This window comes from Larus michahellis, chromosome 3, assembly GCF_964199755.1.
Source record: "Larus michahellis chromosome 3, bLarMic1.1, whole genome shotgun sequence".
Classification (NCBI taxonomy): Eukaryota; Metazoa; Chordata; class Aves; order Charadriiformes; family Laridae; genus Larus; species Larus michahellis.
This window is the reverse complement of record NC_133898.1, coordinates 64,852,192-64,872,473: the sequence shown is the minus strand read 5'-3', so window position 1 is coordinate 64,872,473 and position 20,282 is coordinate 64,852,192. Positions and strand designations below refer to the sequence as shown.

Below are 20,282 nucleotides of genomic sequence, written 5' to 3'. Positions count from 1 at the left end.
TAGCCAAAGGAAAAAGCAAAAAAAAGCACAAGGCCAAAGCAGAGTGCCACAACAGAAGCTGTATTGCCGTTCCATTTCCCTGTCTCCAAACTTAACAACTAATTTCATAATTTCTGCATTTTAGTAGAATTTGAATTTCACCTGTAAACTCATCTAGAGCCAAGGGAGATTTGACAAGTGTTGGCAGACCCCCAGCACTCATTCCCAAGCAGTGCTGATGCTGGAAGAGGACTTTACGCAGTTGCAGTGCAACGCATTCAGACACCAGGTTGGGAATCCTCCCCCTTCTCCTCATTGCCAGAGGCTGACACTCCAGCCTTAAGGTTGTTTCAGAAATGCTGGTGTATGAATGGTGACACTAGTTCACAGTGAGAATCCATTTAAGCCCAGTGTTTTGTCTCCTACAAGAACCATTTGCAGATTCCTCAGGAAGAGCAAGAACAGAGTAAATTCATACGGTATTTCCCCTAATATTCTCCCAGCCTCTGACTATTTTCAGCTCAGGGAACTTTCTGCCCCTGTTGCAGTTTCTTTAGAGTCACAATGCACTTTTCCAGTCTTGCTTGAATTCTTGTAAGCTTCTTGCATCACATCATCATTTGGCAAAGTGGTCTGCTGCTCACCTCCTTGAAGAACCACCTCCTTTTGTTTAATATCCTGCCCCACTATTATTTCACTTTATTTTAATTTTACAGCTCCTAGGTTTTCTGCAGTAAGAGACAATCTACAGAAAATCCCTACCCACCTTTCCACATTACACCTGTTTTGATGGCTCTCTAGCGATCCCTTTAAGCTATCTCTTTTCCAGGCTGAAGACTCCTATGCTTTGCAGTTACTCCTCATGTAGAAGTTGATTTATTTCTTTGATTATTCTTTTCACCCTGCTGTGTATCTTCTCTAGATCTAATCTACCTTTTCCAAGACAAGGGGACTGGTACTGCACAGTATGCCAAGTGTAGTGACCAACAGTTTTATACAGTGACCCTGTATTTTCTGCTTTTCTGTCAATTCTTTTCCCAAACATTATCAATATCTTATTTTCTTCTTTTGCCTGCTGCTGAGCACTAACCTGATGTTTTCAGAGAGCAATCTATCAAACTCTCAGAGGTCTCTTCTGAGTAGTAAAGGTCACTACAGAGGCCATTACTGCAAAAGCGAAGTTAGAACTGTTGTTTCCCCACGTGTATCACTTTACATTTACCTGAGTGTCACCTGTCATTTCATCGTCAAGTTTCATAAAGATTTTCTGAGATTCTTGACGATGGGCCATTGCCTCTACTATTTTGAATAACTTCATATCATCAGTAAACTTTGCAGCTCAGCGTTCAAACTCTTCGCAAGGCCACCCATGAATATGGCAAACAGGTGAGGATCTGGCACAGACCCCTGCAAAACTCTACTGGTAACCTGGGTCCATCACAAGGATCCGTGACAGGATTCTCACATTTATGCCGTTAACTAGGATGTTTATTATGCGGGTAAGCTACTTTACTACCTTTTTTATTTCCACAGCCCCCAGAATGCTTATATTAGGTGAAAACCAGAGAATGAACACTAGCCATCATGGCATTTTATTCTGTTATGACAGTACAGAGGAATCCCTCGTGGTAATGTTAAAATTTCCAGTAAATCAATGACAAAATGAGAAATACCACAAACCCCAGAGGTAATCTCCTTAAAAAGGAAAATAAGCAGAGGAGAAGTAGCACAAGAATCAGCTGATATCCAGGCAGATAGGCACATTATTACCACAAAACCTTTGCCATCTGTCCTCCCATATGAATGACACAAAGTATGCTGCGCTGGTACACACATCAGGTTCAGTGGAACTTGCGGAAACAGCTAATGAAAAGAGAAAGCGTAAGGGCATCTGGTCATTTATTATTCAGGTCATTCCAGCCCAGATTTGTCATCTGCTTTAAAAGTATTAAAGGTGCTTGACAAAACGCAGAATACAACAAAAACAAGTCAGGAATTTTCTAGTCTGCAAAATTTTATTAAGCAACAGCTGGACAACTCTTACAACTCCAAATCATCAAGGAAAAATAGGGCAATCAGTCCATCTCTCAATCATGTAGACAGTAAAGAATTTGGACAAACCACATTTTTATAGGGAAACCAACAACGCTTTCTAGGCACCTCCTGCAAAACCTATTACACAAGATACATAAAAGGAGAGGCAGGTCAGGGTAGTTTTTAAGTACAATGGAAACCAGGTATACCACGGTATACTGAGGAGAGAAAAAAGAAGAAAACTTGAGATTCCAAAAAATATATTTTAAAAATAGTATAGGTATGTAAAAGTACACAAATTGTGTACCAGATTTTCAAAAGCATTAAGAAAAACATGCTGGGCTTGCTAGCTTAAGAACGCATGCACCTGCATGACTATATGCTCATTAAATTAAAAAAAAAAAAAAAAGAAAAAAAATCCAAAATCATGTTCAAAGTTATAGTACCAAAATAATGCATTTATAAACAAATGCAACTCCCCTTCTTTTTCAGGAAACACTACAGTGCCTTTTCAATCAAATGCATCCCCATGCTATTCCACAACACCATATATTTTATCTACAATAAACAACGAGATCTTAAACAGACATACCCTTCCCCAAACGCACAACACAGAAAAAGAAAAAGAAGCAGAGAATGCAGAAATAGTGAAATGAAAGGAAACCAAAGGCAAAACGTGTGTCAAGCAAACAAAACAAACAAAGGGAAAAATTAGGAAAGTTCTGAACAAATAACTTGAAACAATACAGGTAGGAATTACAAGCCGAGCACTATTCCAATGAACTACTTGAAACTCAGGTGTCTGCACAATGTTCAAAAATATTTCTCTTTTATTATTACTTTAATCTTAATCCGTATCTTAAACCATCTACTTGGCCAGTAAGAGAAACATTCCACAAATAGACAACATTTGTCAGGATTCAGAATTGCTGAAACAGATCATATTTTTAAATTGGTAATAATGTAAATTGGAGGGCCAGGATTAAGAATAAACTGGCAGGCTTTAACATCATACCATCTAATTTTTTCATGGAATGCTCTGGATAGGTAAGTATTCAGTGTTTTCATTTATTTAATTTTAAATCTCACAAAATCGTGTTGTTTTAATCCTGCAGTCAGCTCTGGGTCAGCAAACCCGCACACTTGCATAATGCTGGACAACAATCAATTTGCCTTGAAGCACAAATTTCTCATTATAGATCCATTTGCAAAATCAAAAGTTGAAGGGTGAAGTTTTTAATTTTCTTAGCAAGAATTGCTTCACTGCATCCTATTTCATTCTTTTATTTGGTTAATTGCTTTTGTCTTAAAAATCTAATTTTCTACTGTAGCAACAATCAAACTGCCCAAATAACTTATCTCTTGATACATCTTCAGAGATATCAGGCAACACGCAAAGCTGTCTTTTAATCTGAAAACTTCTCTGCAGTATTTTTTTTAGAAGAAAATTAATTAAATACAAAGATAAAATAATTCACATAGACCATTGCTCACAAGTAGTAATTAATCTTATTCCTTGAAGAATGATGCATCTAAATTCCAATCCTGCAAAGAGGACTTGTGGTGCCTACCTGCTGACTCCTCCTGAGCATAGCAGGACTCTAAATTGCTATTTGCTGATGCAGGATTGTGCTTGCCTTGAAGGTGAAGGGACTTGAAAATGAAAAAATACATCTTCCAGAATTTTTCCATTTTTGTCAGCAGCATGATAACATTTGCTCTCTTATACTGGGAATACCATTATGTCAATCCCTAAATAACACAAACAGCTTGCTCTCCCATGATGGAATCCTAGAAATGGGAATAAAAGCCAAAAATCTGAATGACTACTATATGGCCAGGACTTTACTTCCAGTATTCTTCAGGGGAGTTATAAGGAACTGTCAGCATAGTTGTTGGCTAATGCTTTATAATTTTCTTAAGTGGAGATATGGGTCATATAAGTCATTCTTACTTTATAATCACACAGTAATTGGAAAGTACATTTTGGGTTGGATCCTACTCTCTTATGTATCTTGGCGTAAACGTGTAGTGAGGCTAGAAGTTGGCCCTCTGTCAACATACCACACAAGTGACTCAGCTGTTACTAATCTCCAAGTGAGATTTACTGGTCTAGAGTGGTTTGGGCCCTGCAGAAATGTGCAATTTCCAAACTGTTGCTCTGGGAAACACATTCTTAAAAGCTAGTGAAAACTTACTCTGTCTTCTCTCCCCTTTCTCTCAATCAAATCAGTTTTTGCACGTGTTGCTCTATTCATATGAGGATTTAAACCGTTTCTGACAGATAACAGGGCACCAAGATAACACAGGATCACACACATCAGGCTGCAAAAAGCAAATGCACAGAAATTGTCTGAGGCAACGATCAGGCAAGCTCTGAAATCTGTTCAGAATTTCTGAGAGGACACTAAAAAGACACATCAAGGAAAGCCTGGACCTACAGAAAGTCTAGGCTCAAGGCTTCAGCAAAGTCAGATATCTTTGCCTGACACCTGTACACCTTCATGCATCTTCATAAAAACAATGGAACAAAACTGGAGAGAGAAATGTGGAACTGTTTTATTTGTGGTTGCATGACAGAAAGTTTATCTAACTGAGATGAACTTGTGTAACAGATTTACTGTCACACATCCAATATTCAGGCAGCCCATAGCAGATGTTACTGCTACCTTTGGAACTGAGTACAAAATTATTAACGTGGTAATTCCTTTATTTCCTCTTTCACCCCTTTCGTCTCATAGTTTCTTAGTGTGTTGCAGAAACACGATATTACCGCTGTTTCAAGCTAAAATTTGCCACTCCATGCATGGTGCAATTCATACCAGACTTTGAGCATCGATTTTTAGACTCTGTTAGAAGCTATATTTCGAGGATATCAGCCCTGTTTTTTCAAAAGAATCGGGTTCTCTGTTGCATCCCTTTGCAACTCCAGTGGAGCAGATTCTGACTTCAAATGGCCACCACGGCCACCGGCTGGCACCAGCGCTTTCTCTGCCCAAAGCTGCTGCAGCCTAAACCCCGTGGCAGGTGCACACTGCTCTTGGAGTAGGTCTAGAAGGAGGAATGGAGGAACACCTGCTCCACCAGGTCTCCGATGGTGCGTCTTGAAGAGGCAAAGCTGCTGCAGGCAGCATCAGGGCTCAGCTCCATCAGCTCTGTGCAGCGCTAGCCCAGATATCAGAAGCACTATGGCTGGGTTGGAATCAGCTGAGTCCAGCTGAAAAAGGAGTGTTATTAGTCTGAGCAGAGGAAAATGCATCTACTGTTGCACTATTTCTCGTGCCTCAGCGAGCTTACTCCAAGCTAGTTTGCTTGTATCTCTGCATAGCATTGAATTATGCCATTGCCAAACCCTATTTAAACTATGCAGTGAACGTCTTCCAAAACAAACCTGTATCATTACACCCTCTTTTATCACATAACCCACCTTATTTTATATCTCAAGAAAAAGCACTGTACTAAGAAGATGGAAAGCAAATCAAGCCTTGTATTTTTAAAACCATTCCCAACTGAAATATATGGTTAGAAACACAGGAGGAAAACAGTGGAGAAGCACAGATTTCTGCAGGTCCCAAAGAAGTCATCTACACTCTTTGTAGTCTACATAGTCCTCCATAGCAAACTCACTGCCTTCAGCTGCCAAAAAAATATTTTTGCCTGCCTGCATTATGAAATTTTGCATACTATCCAGCAAAAACAGGTCTTCCTATACGCATTTTTAACTTCTTGCAGTAAAACATACTGCTAGCAAACAATTACTTACAAAGATGCTCTTTAAATATAAATAAGAAAGTGTGTATAACTCACTGATACATAGTAATAAAATAACCCCTAGATCACATATTACATAATGCAAGATAAATAATTTGTCTTTTGGACATTAACAGGAAATCTGCATTAAATTATCTTAAAAAAAAAACCACTCAAAATTCCCTCAAAAAAACCCCAAAACAACAAAATAAAAACCCAAACCCAGCAAAAAACCCTGACAAAAAAACCCAAACATAAAACCCCTAGACAGTCACAATTATTGCACAACTAAAAAAAAGCTTTGGAAAAAACATACATAACTACTGCAAATTACTGTATGTATAAAAGAACTAGGTATTTCTGAACACTTTGCTACATTCTTCCTAGAAGAACTTAGTTATCCACAGAAAACCTGGGTTTTATTAATGAAATATAAAATGTAACATCTGTCTTTCGACTGAATGCATTAGCAATCTTCAGGATTTAAGTGATTATTTCAGGAAAGGGCTTTTCAATTTTTTTCCTATGTTGTATCTCAATGAACAATAGAAAAACTGTCACTTTCACTTGTTCTTTGTATAATTTAAGATCCAGTTGCACACTCAGATATTTACATAATTCCCATTCCTTTCATTAAAATCCTATATATTTGAGAATATTTTCCCTCTCTAATACTGGGTATTCTCTATGCCATTAAAATCCTCAATTAAAGGGACTCTTAAATTATTTTCAAAAAGATAAAAGATTATCATATCCTATAGCATTTTCTGACAAGTAAATGGCAAGGATTTTGGAAATTGCATTTATTTTCCTAATTTATGATAATTTTTCCTTATGCTTTGCTGTGGCAGAAACCAGGTCTCTCCTATGCCAAGACTCTTTGTAAGTGCCATCAGAAGGATGCAATCATGACCTGGGCAAAAGAAACCAAGTTACTAACTCTGCTACTTGTTGTATTGGGTTTCATTTCTTGGTTCTCCATTAGCATAAAACTACTGATAATTGGAAAAAATTGGCAATGAACCAAGTGGAGAGGAATACCATTTCTTGGAAGGTTAAAGAAATTGCACACAGAAGTCCTTCTATTAGATTAGATTTTGTTCAGCAAAAACAAAAAAATCATGTTGTTTTCACGTAATAAGAATTTTGGCTTAAAACTACAGGTGATGTTCCTTCCAGATGAAGATTTCTAACATGTGACTGAGTGGCCCTTCCCTCAGCAAGCAAGCAAGCCAGCCAGCCATGGTCTGTTTCTTTTCTTACAGCATTCAGTGTGTGCCTCTTGTACTCTAATTAAGGTATGACTGGTTAGCACAGACCTTAGGGCAGGGGGGGACACTCATCAGCCAACTTTCCTCCTTGTGTATTGGAATCACAGACTGAGAATTCAACCTACTGTCTTTATAGCATATAGCTCAATATAGACAAAGGGCTTAATAGCACTTCCTCCACAAAAATCCAAGGGAAACACTTTCATTGTTTTTAAAGGGATCAGAACCAAATCCGTTTTGGTTCCTCCGTTCCACACACATTATACATACAGGCACTCAACTGATGAATAAATCACGCACGTGAGAAAGAATACCAATGGGCCCAGATAACTGATGGAAATTCAACAAAATTAATCAAAGCAAACAACGATCTGCTCAACGCCAAGGGGAATGTTGTGTTTGACCACTCCCACATGCAAGCAGAAGCTGCTGACCTTTGGGATAATACAGGCATGGTACCATCTACTTCCCCGCTCCTTCCTTCCTGCCTCTGCTTCCTCCCTCCAAGGAAAACATCTTGCAGGTGGTTTTTCCTGGACTTATCCTGAGGGACATTACCTGTGGATGATCTGCCTCGTCATCTCCCTTGGCAACTCTGAAATTCCCCTCTGACTGGCATTACACTCTCCCTCTGTGCTGTACAGCTCTAGCAGCCTCAGCGGAGCATAAGTTATAAGCTCACTGCGTGTTGGTAACTTCTACTACAGCAAGTTCTTATCTTATGTGATATGTTCCTCTAGAATAAATCAAATGCAACACACATCTGCCCTATCATTAGGACATAAGAAAAGCAAAAAGAGAAAATCACATCTATTCACCTTAAGTTACATGGAGTTTTTCAAGTAAGAAGTTAAACTGTGGATGAAAGACAAAGACAAAGCAGCCATCAACACCTCAACCAACATAACTTTCTCAGTGTGCCTTTCACTTCAAAAGAGTTACTATTACATGAATACTTGTGGGGTTTGTGTATTACTATGGAAACTACTTCCATATCAAAACATATTCTGTAGCAAAATGCAGGCAAGGAGAAAGAGAAAAAGCAAATAAATATGTGCACATCACACGGACCACACAGAAATTCTTCTGTGCGAGCAACCCTTCTGAAATGCTCAACAGGTCTGCATATCCACCAGAAAGAGCTGCAGTCATGCTACAGTTATTAAGCCTTCCTCTGTAACACTCCATGTAAACTTTGGCTTCTCGCTCTTCGCTGGAGCATGATATTCTCAACCCACAGTCACAAAGACTACTCAAGTAGGAAGGTGATAAAGGGAGGATTCTGTCCAATTTTTCCTTCCTCTTTCAAATCATTTGTTCTCCAGACAGCCATGATGTTGTTTCCTGTAATGAAATTGCTTTCCTGATGAAATTGCTTCCTGTAATGACTTGCTATCTTCTGTCTCCTTCCTAATTCAAGCACTGATAGATTGTTGTAGAACTTGATTCATACTGATTGCTAAGACTGAATACACTGGGCCTTCTCATTTGCTTGAAATACTTTGTTTATAAAGTGTAAAGACATTTAAATGAGGAGCATGTACAGGCGTGGCCTCAGAGGTACATCTGGTCACACTGTACCTCTCCCAACTACAGGCCAAATTGGAGAATACTGCTGATCAAGACGAGCAAAGAAGCAATGCTCATAATTATTTCCTTCCTTATTATCTGTCACCTACCGAAAGATGTTTATCCCCAATAACAAAAGAAGCAATGCTTGTAATTATTTCCTCCTCTATCTTCTGTCGCCTACTGAAAGATGTTTATCCCCAATAACAGCACACAAAACAAGCAGACATCAAATTGTTTGATACAGTGGGTTTTAAGATCACCCATTGGTAACAATTTTGTTTCTCTTTTGAATAATACATCATTATTTATAAATTAAACATTGACCTACATAAGCCTCCTTGGAACTTGTGGTGCTCAGTTATTATCAGAGATCAGAGAAGAAACACGTGTCTTCAAGTATTATAGCTTCTTTTTTTTTCTTTTTTTGCTGCTATCACTGATGTTGTTGTGGTAGTAAGTAGTAGTAGTAGTACAAACTGGACCAGAAAAAAAGTTATGTTCCCTGTTTTAAAAAGAACAGCATGATATAAGGCAGTCTATCAAAAAGAGCAGTCTTTTTTAATCCCCCTACGGGCTTACATCAGCTACTGCAGCAAACACGGCAGAACCACCACAACAAGCCAAAAGCCACACTTCTCCATGTAACACTGAATGGCTCTCAACCCTTTGCTCTTTCTGAGACCCAGCACAAAGCTTAAGAAGAAAAAAAGAAAAACACCTGAAAACAAACAAACGAACAAACAAACAAAACAGAAAACAGCCCCCCCCACCCTCCACCCCATGACTGATTAGAGTTAATGCCCTTCTGTTGGGCACCAAGAGACTATTCCAGTTTTACTGCCTTCTTCGCTCCCAGGCACCTCGGCACACCTAAAGCAGGCTGCCCTGACATTTTCCGGTTTGGACTTTACGAGAAGGTTAACATTTTCCTCTCTCCAGTCTCTGCATGTTCATTTGAGGCGTTGAGTCACGTTAGCCAGAGCAACAGCAAAGGCTTGCACTGCAGAAAATGGATACTGAAAGTCCAAAATGTAAGCATTGCCATCAATCCTTCCAAACTGCATCACCTGGGAAGCAGGGGAAGAGGACAAGGGAAGGAAAAAGAGAACAAGGTCAAAAAAAGTGAACCACAGAAAAGGAACCAGAGAAGAATAAAAGCGAAATGTTTTTGCTTCTTTGTATGAACACCCCACCTTCTGAGCTAATATGAATGGGGCTACTCACAGAATGAGGTATGATGCCAAAGAAGAGTAAGAGAACTGTACTATTTGTCTGTATAGAGTATTTGACTGCAATATTTGACTCGATCGAGTAAATTGAGCTTTAAAACTTGCTAGACCGTATACAGCATTGGTGTAAGTAGACTGTCACCAACTACTTCAGCAGATGCGGGTTACACCAGCGCTATGCTTCCTGCAGTAAAACACCATTTTCTTCCTTGCAGAGGCCCTATCATCAGACCCTTAGGAAAACAGATTTTGTTGTTTTCAAAGAAAGGAGCTTTCAGGGAAGGGGAATAACCAACTCCCTGAATCTAGCACTTTAGAGCCAGTAAGCTGCATGTTCTTAGCAGTTCTGTTTTCCTTTGCATAAAGCTCACTAGCACATAATGACACTGAGAACGAATTAGCAAAGGGGCAGTGGGAGCTGTTTGAAATGTAAAGCAAGGCTAGTCAGGTTGTTCATTGTTCTTCTGCAGGGAATATCTGAAGTTTGGCCTATTATTACTGCTTTTTCATTTGCTTCATCAGAAGCCCAGATCCTATTTGCTCTATGGTGAAGTTCCTTGAGCTAGAATGGAGGCTGTTTGCGCAAGCCTAGTCAGGCTTTGTTCCCCCACCAACAAAACCTGTGGCCAGGTGATTTTGCTCAGCTGTCCATGGACACATATCCATAGCCATTTAACTGAAGAAGAAAGATATAAATGGCTCTGATCGCTGCCTTTTTAACGAGCTGTTGTTACAGACAAACAAAACCAAGAGACTATCACTGGTCACGCATATTGGATAATTAAGACGTCTAACTCCCAAGTTAAATCAGGGAGTTGAGAGCCTTGATGTCTTTAATAAATCAAAGTGACTTACAGAGATGGGACAGCTGGACAAGGAAATAAATACACGTCTCCTGAGTCTCCTGCTGACCGACACCACTTAATAGCCTGGGTTTGGTGTAATAACATCCCACTCAGGCCAAGATGAGAGAGCCTAAAATTAAATGGTTTGATTTTTTGAACTATCCACAGATCCCTCTCCCCACAGGCAGTTCAGAAGCGGCGCAGGAGCACTTTGCTCTAGGAAGGGTCAGTGCCTCCCTTCTCTAGCATTAAGAACCAGCCCCAGAGGCCCGGTAACCCACAAGGGGAAATTTTGGCATGGAGAAAACCTAACTGCCCACCCATCTTCTCTACCTTAGCTATCTGCTGACTGGCCAACCTCTGTGAGCATTGCAAGAAGGGAGCAGTGTTCACTCAGCTAGCTGCCATCCACAACCACCAATGGCAAACGCAGCTACCGTTGGGGAGATCTGTTGTGTTTATTACAAAACCCACCTACCTTCAGCAGTGAAAGCCAGTGAATCTAAAGGAGGCCCTTATTCCCGTGTCTGACTGGAGTTAAGACCAAATATATTTTGTACATTTACTTTACAACTAAACTTCACCCTCCATTCTGAATCTATACCTTTGATGGTTGGTTTTTATCAACCATGTGGCAAAGTTTTTTTTCACAGAGCAGCTAACACAAGCAGGAGGCAACGAGCTGCATGAGAGGCAGAGCTTATTTCTGGCCCAACTTTCCCAACCCCCATCCCCCATCCCAGCCTGCAGTTGCTGCCCCCTCCTACCTGTCGTCCTTCCAGTTCAATCTGGAAGTTTTTTGCCGACTCCTGGGTCACCCGCCCTCCGAAGTCCAGCTGGTAGACTTGCGTGGCCTCATTCCACAGCGGTTGCTTGTTGGCCATCACGTACACAAAGCCCTGGCTCCCCAGCCTCCCATCCTCCTTCTCGCTGGCCTTCCGGCACTTGAATTCATCCAGCTCACTGGCTGTCCTCAAACTCCTTTTAGTTTTCCAACCCTTTTTGCTGCCCTGGCTCTGGTTCATCAGTTCGTCCCCACTAATAAAAAGCTCTGGCTCACTCTCTGAACTGTCCTGAAACTCATTCGTCTTGTTTAGCTTCTTGGACTTCAGCTGGTCTTTCTGGCTCTTGACTTTCTTCTTTTCTCTCCCCAGCCGAGGGCTGGATATCAGTGAGTTGAAGTCAGTCAGCGTCCTTGCCTCCTTTTTGACCTTGCCCTCAGTGATAGCCTGCACATTTCCTTCCTCTGCTCGACTGTCCAGGCGCTTCCGGCTCTTCTTGCCGAATTTGTCTGTCCTTTGAGGAACAGGGCTTTCCGTCAAGGAGAGCACCTCCTGGAAGGTGTCTGCTGTCTCAACCATTACCTCTGTGCCCACGTGTCCCTGCAGCTCTGCTGGTGGGGGAGACATCACTGGCTTCTCCACCACGAGGAGCGGCTTGGGGGGCAATGTGCCCTGGGGGTTCGGTACAGGTGGGCAGGTGCTGTAGGAGCTCCACGGGTGCAAGGCGATTGGCGGCAGCTGTAAACTAGAGCAGGCGCTACTTCCCGGGTACATGGGTGGCAAAGGGCAATAGGTGAGGTTGGATGGATAACCTGGCTGAAGCACAACTGTGGGTTCCTGCTGTGCAAACTGTGTTGGGGCCAGAGCTTCTTTGGGGGAGCAGGGGGGCTGCATTCCCTGAAGGGGAGGGGCACTGTAGCTTCCTGGGTAAGGTACTCCAACCCCGTAACTTGTCTGGAAAGTGGCAGTGGGACTGGTTGGAGACTTAGGGGAAACAAACGGCACTCGAGACATATCTAGATGTTGAGCTTGACCGATGATGAGAGGAGTAGGTTTTAGAGGGTTGGGCACTGAGCTCTGAGATGTCCTTTCCTGAGGAACCCATATCTCTTCACTCACCATAGGGTCCCACTGGTATGGTGGTGGCCGTTTTACGCTGAGGGCAGCCTCCGTCAAGGCCACGGGTACATGCCCACGTATTGATTTCTCCACTGGGCAGTGCTGAGAAAGGGCCTCATCCTCTGTGAAGGCGGAGTTGATATAATCTGCTCGGTCACGGGAATTGTCAGGCGGGCTCAGCAAGCTGTAGGAGGACTGGGAGGCCAGAGGCGAAGTACTGACAGAGTGAGCGATGACGGAGCTGTGCTGGGAGCCACTCCCCGTGCTCAGATCAGGTCTCATGCCACCAATACTGGAAGCACTGCTACTAGCATTGGCACTACTGATGTTGCTCACACCACCAGTGCTCACGTTGCTGCTGCCACCGCCACCGCTGCTGCATTGGCTGCAGGTGTACAAGGCGGTGGGTACTCTCTGCTGGTACTGCGCCGTCACAACGCTGCTCTTGGCTTTTGGGGGAAGTTGCAAGGTGGCTCTCTGACTGTCCACCAGCTGAGCCATTTTCAGGGCTGCCTCTCTGCTGTTCCTCCGCAGAGTCGCATGAATGATACTGCTGTCCAGCCTCTGCGCGATACTTCTGCCTTGGGACAGCTGGCTGGCAATGTCGGGGTAGGGCGGCGGGTCCCCGCTTGGGATGGAGTAACGGGGGACCGTGAGCCGGTTCAGGGTGGCGCTGGTGCAGGGCTGCTGCATCTTCTTCTCGGTGGCGGTGATGCGCAAGGTGGCGGAGCTGCCGGGCCCCGGCAGGGTGTAGGTGCTCTGGGCACAGAGCATCCTGGTGCGAGGCCGGCACACCTCCTCCACGTTCCCGCTGCTGTCGAATGTCGTTATCCGCTCGTACCCCAGAGGCGTCTGGTAGTGCCCCGCCGGGTAGAGGGAGAACTCCCCCTTTTTCAGGCAGAGGTCGAGGGGCATCTGCGGGGGTCCAGGTGGAGGTGGCGGGGCAGAGGTCGGCGCAGCGGGGATGGTGCCAGGGTAGGGCGGTGGGGGGTTCATCTTGTTGAGCTGCAGCTCCTGGGCAGCCCCGAAGACGACGGCGTCTCCTTCCACCATCTGTGGCCCTGGCCGTGGGGCCTTGGCCTTGGGCGGGGGCTCGTGCTCGCGGTCGCTGTGGTCCCGCAGGTCGGCCAGAGCGATGGCGGGGGGCGCAGGGGGTGGTGGGGCGAGGACAGGGGGTGCGGGGGCGGCGCGGCCCAGCTCCCCCCCGGCCAGCGCCCCTCCGGCCAGCGCCCCGGCCCCAGGGCCGGGGAACCGGCCTGGAGCCCCCGGGAAGGGTGCCGGTCCCGCCCCCTCGCCCCCCGGTTCTGCCGGCGGATTGGCCAGCACGTCCAGCTGCACGTTCTGATTGGCCAGCAGCGACTGGACCAGGCCGATGCTCTGGGTGGGCGACATGGCCTGGGCCGAGCTGTGGATGGGGGCGATGGGGATGTTGACGGTGCACGGCGGGCTGCTGGCGGGGGCACCAGGGGCGCCGGGCACTGCAATGAACAACACAGACTGTCACCCGCCGCCCCGGCACCCTCTGCCCCAGGGGCCCCTTGGGCCACCCCAGCCCCAGGCCCAAAGGGCCACAAGCCTTTGCTAACTGCAGCGGTTGGGTAACGGGCACTAAAATAAGGAATTTTCCTGAAGCGGTATTTCATGTATTTTGGGGTTTTCTTCAGCATTTGAGAAAGACATGCGGGTAGCTAAAAAAGGCTTAACGGGAAAATTTGATGGCAGCATTTACATAAAATTCAGAAACTGGGGGAAATTGTTCTTTAAAGCTCATTAGAAGAAAAAACACTGCACGTCTTTTGTACTTTGTCATTCCACTTTACCTTTGACTTTTTAAACTACCTGCTATCTTCACGTACTTGCTTAAGCACTCTGCTGCATTTGGATGGAGTGCTATCAGATCCCCAAATCAGTGGATCAGACCGTGGTTTGAACAAGTAAGCCAGCCTGTCTCCACTGATTCCCATTGCACAATACCTATTTGTAATAGCTGGTGATAAATTTTAAAGTAACTTCTTGGGAGGGATGCTTCGTAGGTAAAGTTCAGAGCTCACTTTCAGTCTACGCTACGATTCCCACGGACTTTCACAATCTGAATTACCACTCACTCATCATCCTATTTTAACTATTTCTACTCAAATCAATAAAAGTTTTGCTGAATTGGGACTCGCTAGTTTTCAGGGAGGTTTTTTTGATAGTAAATACATCAACAAGCAATAGAAAGGATAATCCACTCAGAAACCTATGGTTGCCACTGGTCCTGGTCCCCTCTTCTCTGCCCGTAGTCCTAGGACCACTAATGCGCCATCCTGACTTTCTCTAGGGCTGCTGCTACCTGATGGTGAGGCACAAAAAGTCCCCGCTGGTGCAGGCTGACTCCCTCTAGAGCCAGTCAGGTGTCACTGTGCCAAGCTGAACAGAGCTTCAGGAGGAAGATGAAATGATGCTCCTCAAGCCTGCCCTGATCTGACAGCAGTTATGAGTTTTGCCTTGGATGTTTATTGTCATCAAAGAAAAAAGAAAAAAAAGTGGAGGAAAAGAAAAAGGAAGTGTAAGACCTGCACTGAAGGCACTGTATAATACCTAGTATAATGTCCCCAGGCTCAATGAGCTTAGGAAAACTGGAGAATACAGACAACAATCAGGAAAAGGGAAGTATATATATATATCTCTTGAGTATAGTGGGTGACAAAGCAACCAGTAACGCAAAAAGAAGGAAGATGAAAGAGAGGAGAGAGGAATATTATGGAACGAAACACAAAATTTATAAAAGTTCCTGAAAGAAGATTTGTAAGAAAGAGATGTGAGGAAATAGATGGGAAGCCAGCTGGGAAATGTAGGGGAAGATGTGAGGAAATAGGTGAGAAGCCAAAAAGATTCAAGAAGTGGGTACTATAGTCAGGGCAACTTCAGCATCGATCTCTGGACAGGCTGCAATCAGAAATGTGAAAAGAAGCAAACGTATATAGGAAAAGTTTCCCACACGTGGTGGTGGTGAACAAAGGACAGTCAGGTAAGAAGCAGTTCCGACGATTTTAAGCAAAAACATGGATCTTGCTCAATTATTTGCAATTCATTTTGCAAAAAGTGGTGAGAGTGATTCCAACAGGAACTACCACTGAAAAGCCGGAGCATGGCAGGGAAACTAGAACTAAGCACAGGTGCAGAAATTAAGATAAGAGGGAACAAAATATAACAATGAGAGGAAACAGTAAATACTATATTTAAACCCCCAAGAATATTGCAGATTCTTTATTAGTTTTCCAGTATAAAACCCACGGAAAATGATAAGCAAGTTGCATCAGTAGGTTTATGGGAGGAAAAGAGACTAGAGTAATATCCAGGATCATTTAAGTATGCCAAAGAGGTCTGTGGAGACCTCTTCTTTGAAAGACCAGATCAGGCATGAGATCCATTAGTCAGGACTCCTCCAGCCGCTGCCCAGTTCCTAACTAATTTCTAATTAAAATTCTTCTAATCTACCTATGCCCTATAATTACATTTTCAATAGCATTAGGCTTTTATCAGCATCAGTCATGAATGTGGTAGGTGTACAGAGGTCTGTGGCTATGCTGGCAAATTTTTATGGTAGTTTTGTTCGTTCCTTTAGAAGGAGACCGACAGCTAAACTTAAGACCCTCAGGTAGCGTGGTTCTGTGTTTGGCTGGTCATGCTTTCATCCTGTTGCCTGCAGGTTAGCAATTTATCCACCAGAGCTTGAGGTTTAGTTGTTAGCTTGGCTTGAGCAAGCCAGTCATGGGTATTAAGTTCCTTATCAAACAAAATCTCATTTGTCATGGTGTTGATTAATATCCCAAAGTGTTTAAACCCAATGTTTTTTTTCATTTCTCCAATGGTTTTTAATTGATTTGTTTGCATAATTTGCAAGTTAAATCAATTCACTGTCCATTTGCCTTGCCAAATCTTTACCGACTACATTAAAAAGCATCTGTCCCAAGAGTACCTCACTGTGAACTGCCCAAGAGCAGCTTTCGGCTATGTTTTTTTTTTAATCTATCATGTAATCATTATTTACACTGCAATATTTTTTTGCATTAGTATACGTCACTTTTTTCCTTCATATGCAGGCTTTAAGAAAGGATAGCCCCCAAAATGTTTTTGAAGATTTAAGTAGCCTCCATTTGTTAAGTCAGAAATGAATTTTCAGAAGAAAGAAAAAAGTGGACAAGAAGAGGAAGGCTGTTATAGAGGACAGGGAAGTATGATTCTTTTATGAGTTGCCTAAAGAGCTGTAACAAAACTCTCTAACAATTTTCCCTATATTATGTGGTACTCACCAACCTGCAATTCTGAGTACCATTTCAGCTCCTTTAATAATATAAAAGGAACTGATATTGCAGATCTAATCCAATTTTAAGGAAGGGATGCGAAAACTTTATATTAACTTTTTTTTTTCTATTTAATTTTTGTATTGCTTTCTGTCAGTTTGGACCATGTTTCATAACAGAAAATGTTGAGTGCCATCTAGGCATTAATATATACACAATAATCAATGTCTCTTATTATTTTCTTCAGATCCTATGGATGAATATAATGCAGATATAAAGTAGGCAAGCCAAGCCCCAAACCGTGAAAGAATGGGCTTCATCCTAAGCACATAAATGTTTCTTTAGAAGCCTAGAGGACTACTCTGATGCTTGGGTCAGATGAAAGCTTTGGTGCTTTCAGCAGTCAAAACCTTGTTCTGAAATAATGGGAGTATTTCTGTTTATTTCAATAGATTCTAGCATAGGGCTTTAATTGCTTTGCAGTACTCACACTCCTTCCTCCTTAAAAGGTACTGGCATGACGGCCACTCCTGTAGTTCCAAAAACCTGTGACCTGGCAATGGGAATCCCTCACTGATGTGAAAATTTTGAAAATGTATTAATTCATCTTCTTGTCTATTATTTGTTAATTTTATTGGTATGATGATTTTTTTTTTTTGACTGGAGGAGGTTCTGAGTGCTTCTAGTCCTTTTACCTGCCACATTCATATCACCTGCACCCAAGCCTTCCCTGCACTGCTTGAATCTTCTGCTACCTTACATCTCAGTGAAATGAGAAATTCTTCCTGATGCCCCTTGTTTATCGACACTTTACTATTTTAGCCTCTCTGTAAGACCTGGTATTGACAAAAATCCAAATGGGCATTTACCACTTCTCAAAGGGTGTCTGAGTTTTATGGGAACCTGCCCTCCAACCCAAGCTCCTATCAACAGGCTGTGCCTTGCTGCCATCAGGTCACAAGAACGGCCCTTTTGGGTTTCCAACACATTAAAATTCTGTCCTACAAAAGTGCAGAATGCGAGGCTTTGGCCTACGGAGAATTCTTAGTGAACTGAATAGAAGATGATTACTTTTCCAATGAACTTGAAATGTAGCAGCTCTATACACATCTTATTTTCCACATATTTTAGAAAACAATGTTGGTAATACATATTAGCCTTATTCTAATTCAGTTCTACAGGACCCCATCAGACTGTGGGGTTTTGATTTGTGCGTTTAGTGCACAAATCACTAGGGCTAGTGACACAAGTGATTTGTCCTCCATCTAATTTAACCCATAACATGGCAGACCTTCAGCTCCTCCTTACCTGGTAAATCATCTTCGTCTTCGCTGAAAACATTTGGATTAAAGACAGGCAGGTTAATGTAGTCCATTGAAATCTTTCGCACTTCTGGGAGATATATTGTCATCTGCCTGGGCTGCAGATGCAGCAAACTGGTTTTATATATTACTGGAGAAAGAGTATAACAAGAAATATAAAAAAAAATAATCTGTTACACAAAGAGCATCTAAAGCTAAGAAAGGATCAATTCAAAGCAGACAGAAGGGCTATGACTATTTTTATTTAATGTATTAATGAACAAATGCATGTAAGGGCCATTCTTAGCCAAATCACTATGTAACACTGCATAAACAGGATAAAAGAGATTGTTACTTCTGGCTATTTCTCTTTAAATAGAAACAGCATCTCTGTAGTTAAATAATGTATAGAAATAATGAATTACTTCATCTTGTATTCACATCTATTTTTACGGAAGGAAAATAGTTTTTCCATTCTACTTTTGGAACTTTTCATCACAGGATGTTACCGACTTATATGAGTTTAGGGGAAAACTGGAAAGCTCCCAGGAAGGAAATCTGCTGAGGATTACTACATACAAAGAAACCCCTTCTGGCTCAGTAAGTCCCTGGGACCTGAACCATTGGAGACTGGGAGAACATCTGAAGGAAGTTTCACTACGCACTTCTTCTACATATCCTTCCCCACGTATCTGTCACTGATAATGAGAGAATCAGAATGACCTCTGGCCTGACCCAGTAGGGTCATTCTTACACCATCTTTTGACAATCATTACAAAGATTGCGAAAGTCAGAAAGTCATAAATCAGTTGAAAGAAAAAGGTGGCTGGAACAAACCCGAGGGTTTCCATAACTCATTATTAAGTAGAGGGTGCCACTGCCCTGTAGTGGTAGCACTGGTTGTCCCCAGGGCGACATCCTGAGAGAACAACCTTTGCCTGGAGGCTGGGCCAGAGAAGGTTCTCTCCCGCGTAGTTGGGACTCCATCTCTTGTCTGATAGTAATCAATGTGGCCACAAAAGATATCTATTTAACTAATTTAGAATCCAGGGCATCATTATGTAGTTCTGACTTTAACAATGCAACATAGGAGAAAGTTTTCCAAAGAGCTTGTAAAACTCCTATACTTGCATTAATATTTCAATTCAGACCTCAGTTCTGCTAGGTGGTACCCTGTTCTTTAGCCTTCTTCCTTTCAACAGGACTATCTAGGGAGAATTGGCCTGCCCAGAAAAAGGTCAAAACCTAGACAACTGCTACTTTTAATGAAAGCTATCAATTTACTGATGCTCCAGCTAAAGAACCATATGATAAGGCTATGCACTGACTTGAACAATCTTGAGCATGGTGCTGTAAGAGCTTTTTTAACATTATTTTGGTATAATTAGTAGCTAAATTACTATAAAAATCTGAGTTTTAAAAATAATTCTATTATAGTGACTTAAAACCTATGATTTTTATAGTCTTGCAAAAATTGTCTTTATTTGTTTGCGTTTTGTTCAAAAAAACTGTAAAAATAAAGGTCTGGGTTTCACTGTTAATTAGTCTTGTTATTACAACTGAGACTTTTAACATTTTCTTGTTCATCTCATTATTGTATTTATAGATTTTAGTCTCTTTTAGTTACAGTGAATTTTGTAAAATCTAATTCCTATTGTCCACAGAAAATAAGTGCTTTGTTATAGAAGCCTTTTGATCACTTAAAAAGAATCACATGGCCTATGTTTGTTGTTTGTTAGAAAGAGTTTGAGATGCAAAAAATCAATAGAGTTTACTTTTACCTGCACCAAGGTTAGTTGGTAGGAAAGCGGCCAAACCCACAATTTTAAATTTGGTTCCCCAGATATTAGATGTGACCTGAGCAAGGTAGTTGTGCTGCAAAGGAAAAACAAGATAATTTTCACCTAATAAAATCTGTATCAAGCTCTAATAAAAACCTGCAGGGCAATCAAGCTATTGCAAGAGATAATAGAATTTCAGCTTCTTTTGTTTTTATTTTATTGAAACAGCCTAATGTGCCTATGTAGCACCTGTTATACCCAGTCATTAAGAAGTCTCATTTTGGTATCTGAACACCACCAGAAATGATGTATACAACAGCCACATAGGCTGAT

At 42.2% G+C, this 20,282-nt stretch overlaps 1 protein-coding gene across 6 annotated transcripts in view; it reads right to left on the bottom strand.

Moving 5' to 3' along the window:
• Nucleotides 1–2,814: 2,814 nt before the first annotated feature.
• The window catches only part of TULP4 (TUB like protein 4), a 174,469-nt gene continuing 157,001 nt past the window's right edge, over nucleotides 2,815–20,282 (bottom strand). For all 6 annotated transcript variants that reach the window (XM_074580501.1, XM_074580499.1, XM_074580497.1 and 3 more), the window contains 4 exons: nucleotides 19,950–20,043; nucleotides 18,176–18,319; nucleotides 11,448–14,059; nucleotides 2,815–9,673 (listed from right to left, as the gene is read on the bottom strand). In XM_074580501.1, coding sequence (XP_074436602.1) covers nucleotides 9,557–9,673; nucleotides 11,448–14,059; nucleotides 18,176–18,319; nucleotides 19,950–20,043 — 2,967 coding nt within the window. In that variant the 3' untranslated portion in view covers nucleotides 2,815–9,556. The remainder of the gene's footprint in view (nucleotides 9,674–11,447; nucleotides 14,060–18,175; nucleotides 18,320–19,949; nucleotides 20,044–20,282) is intronic.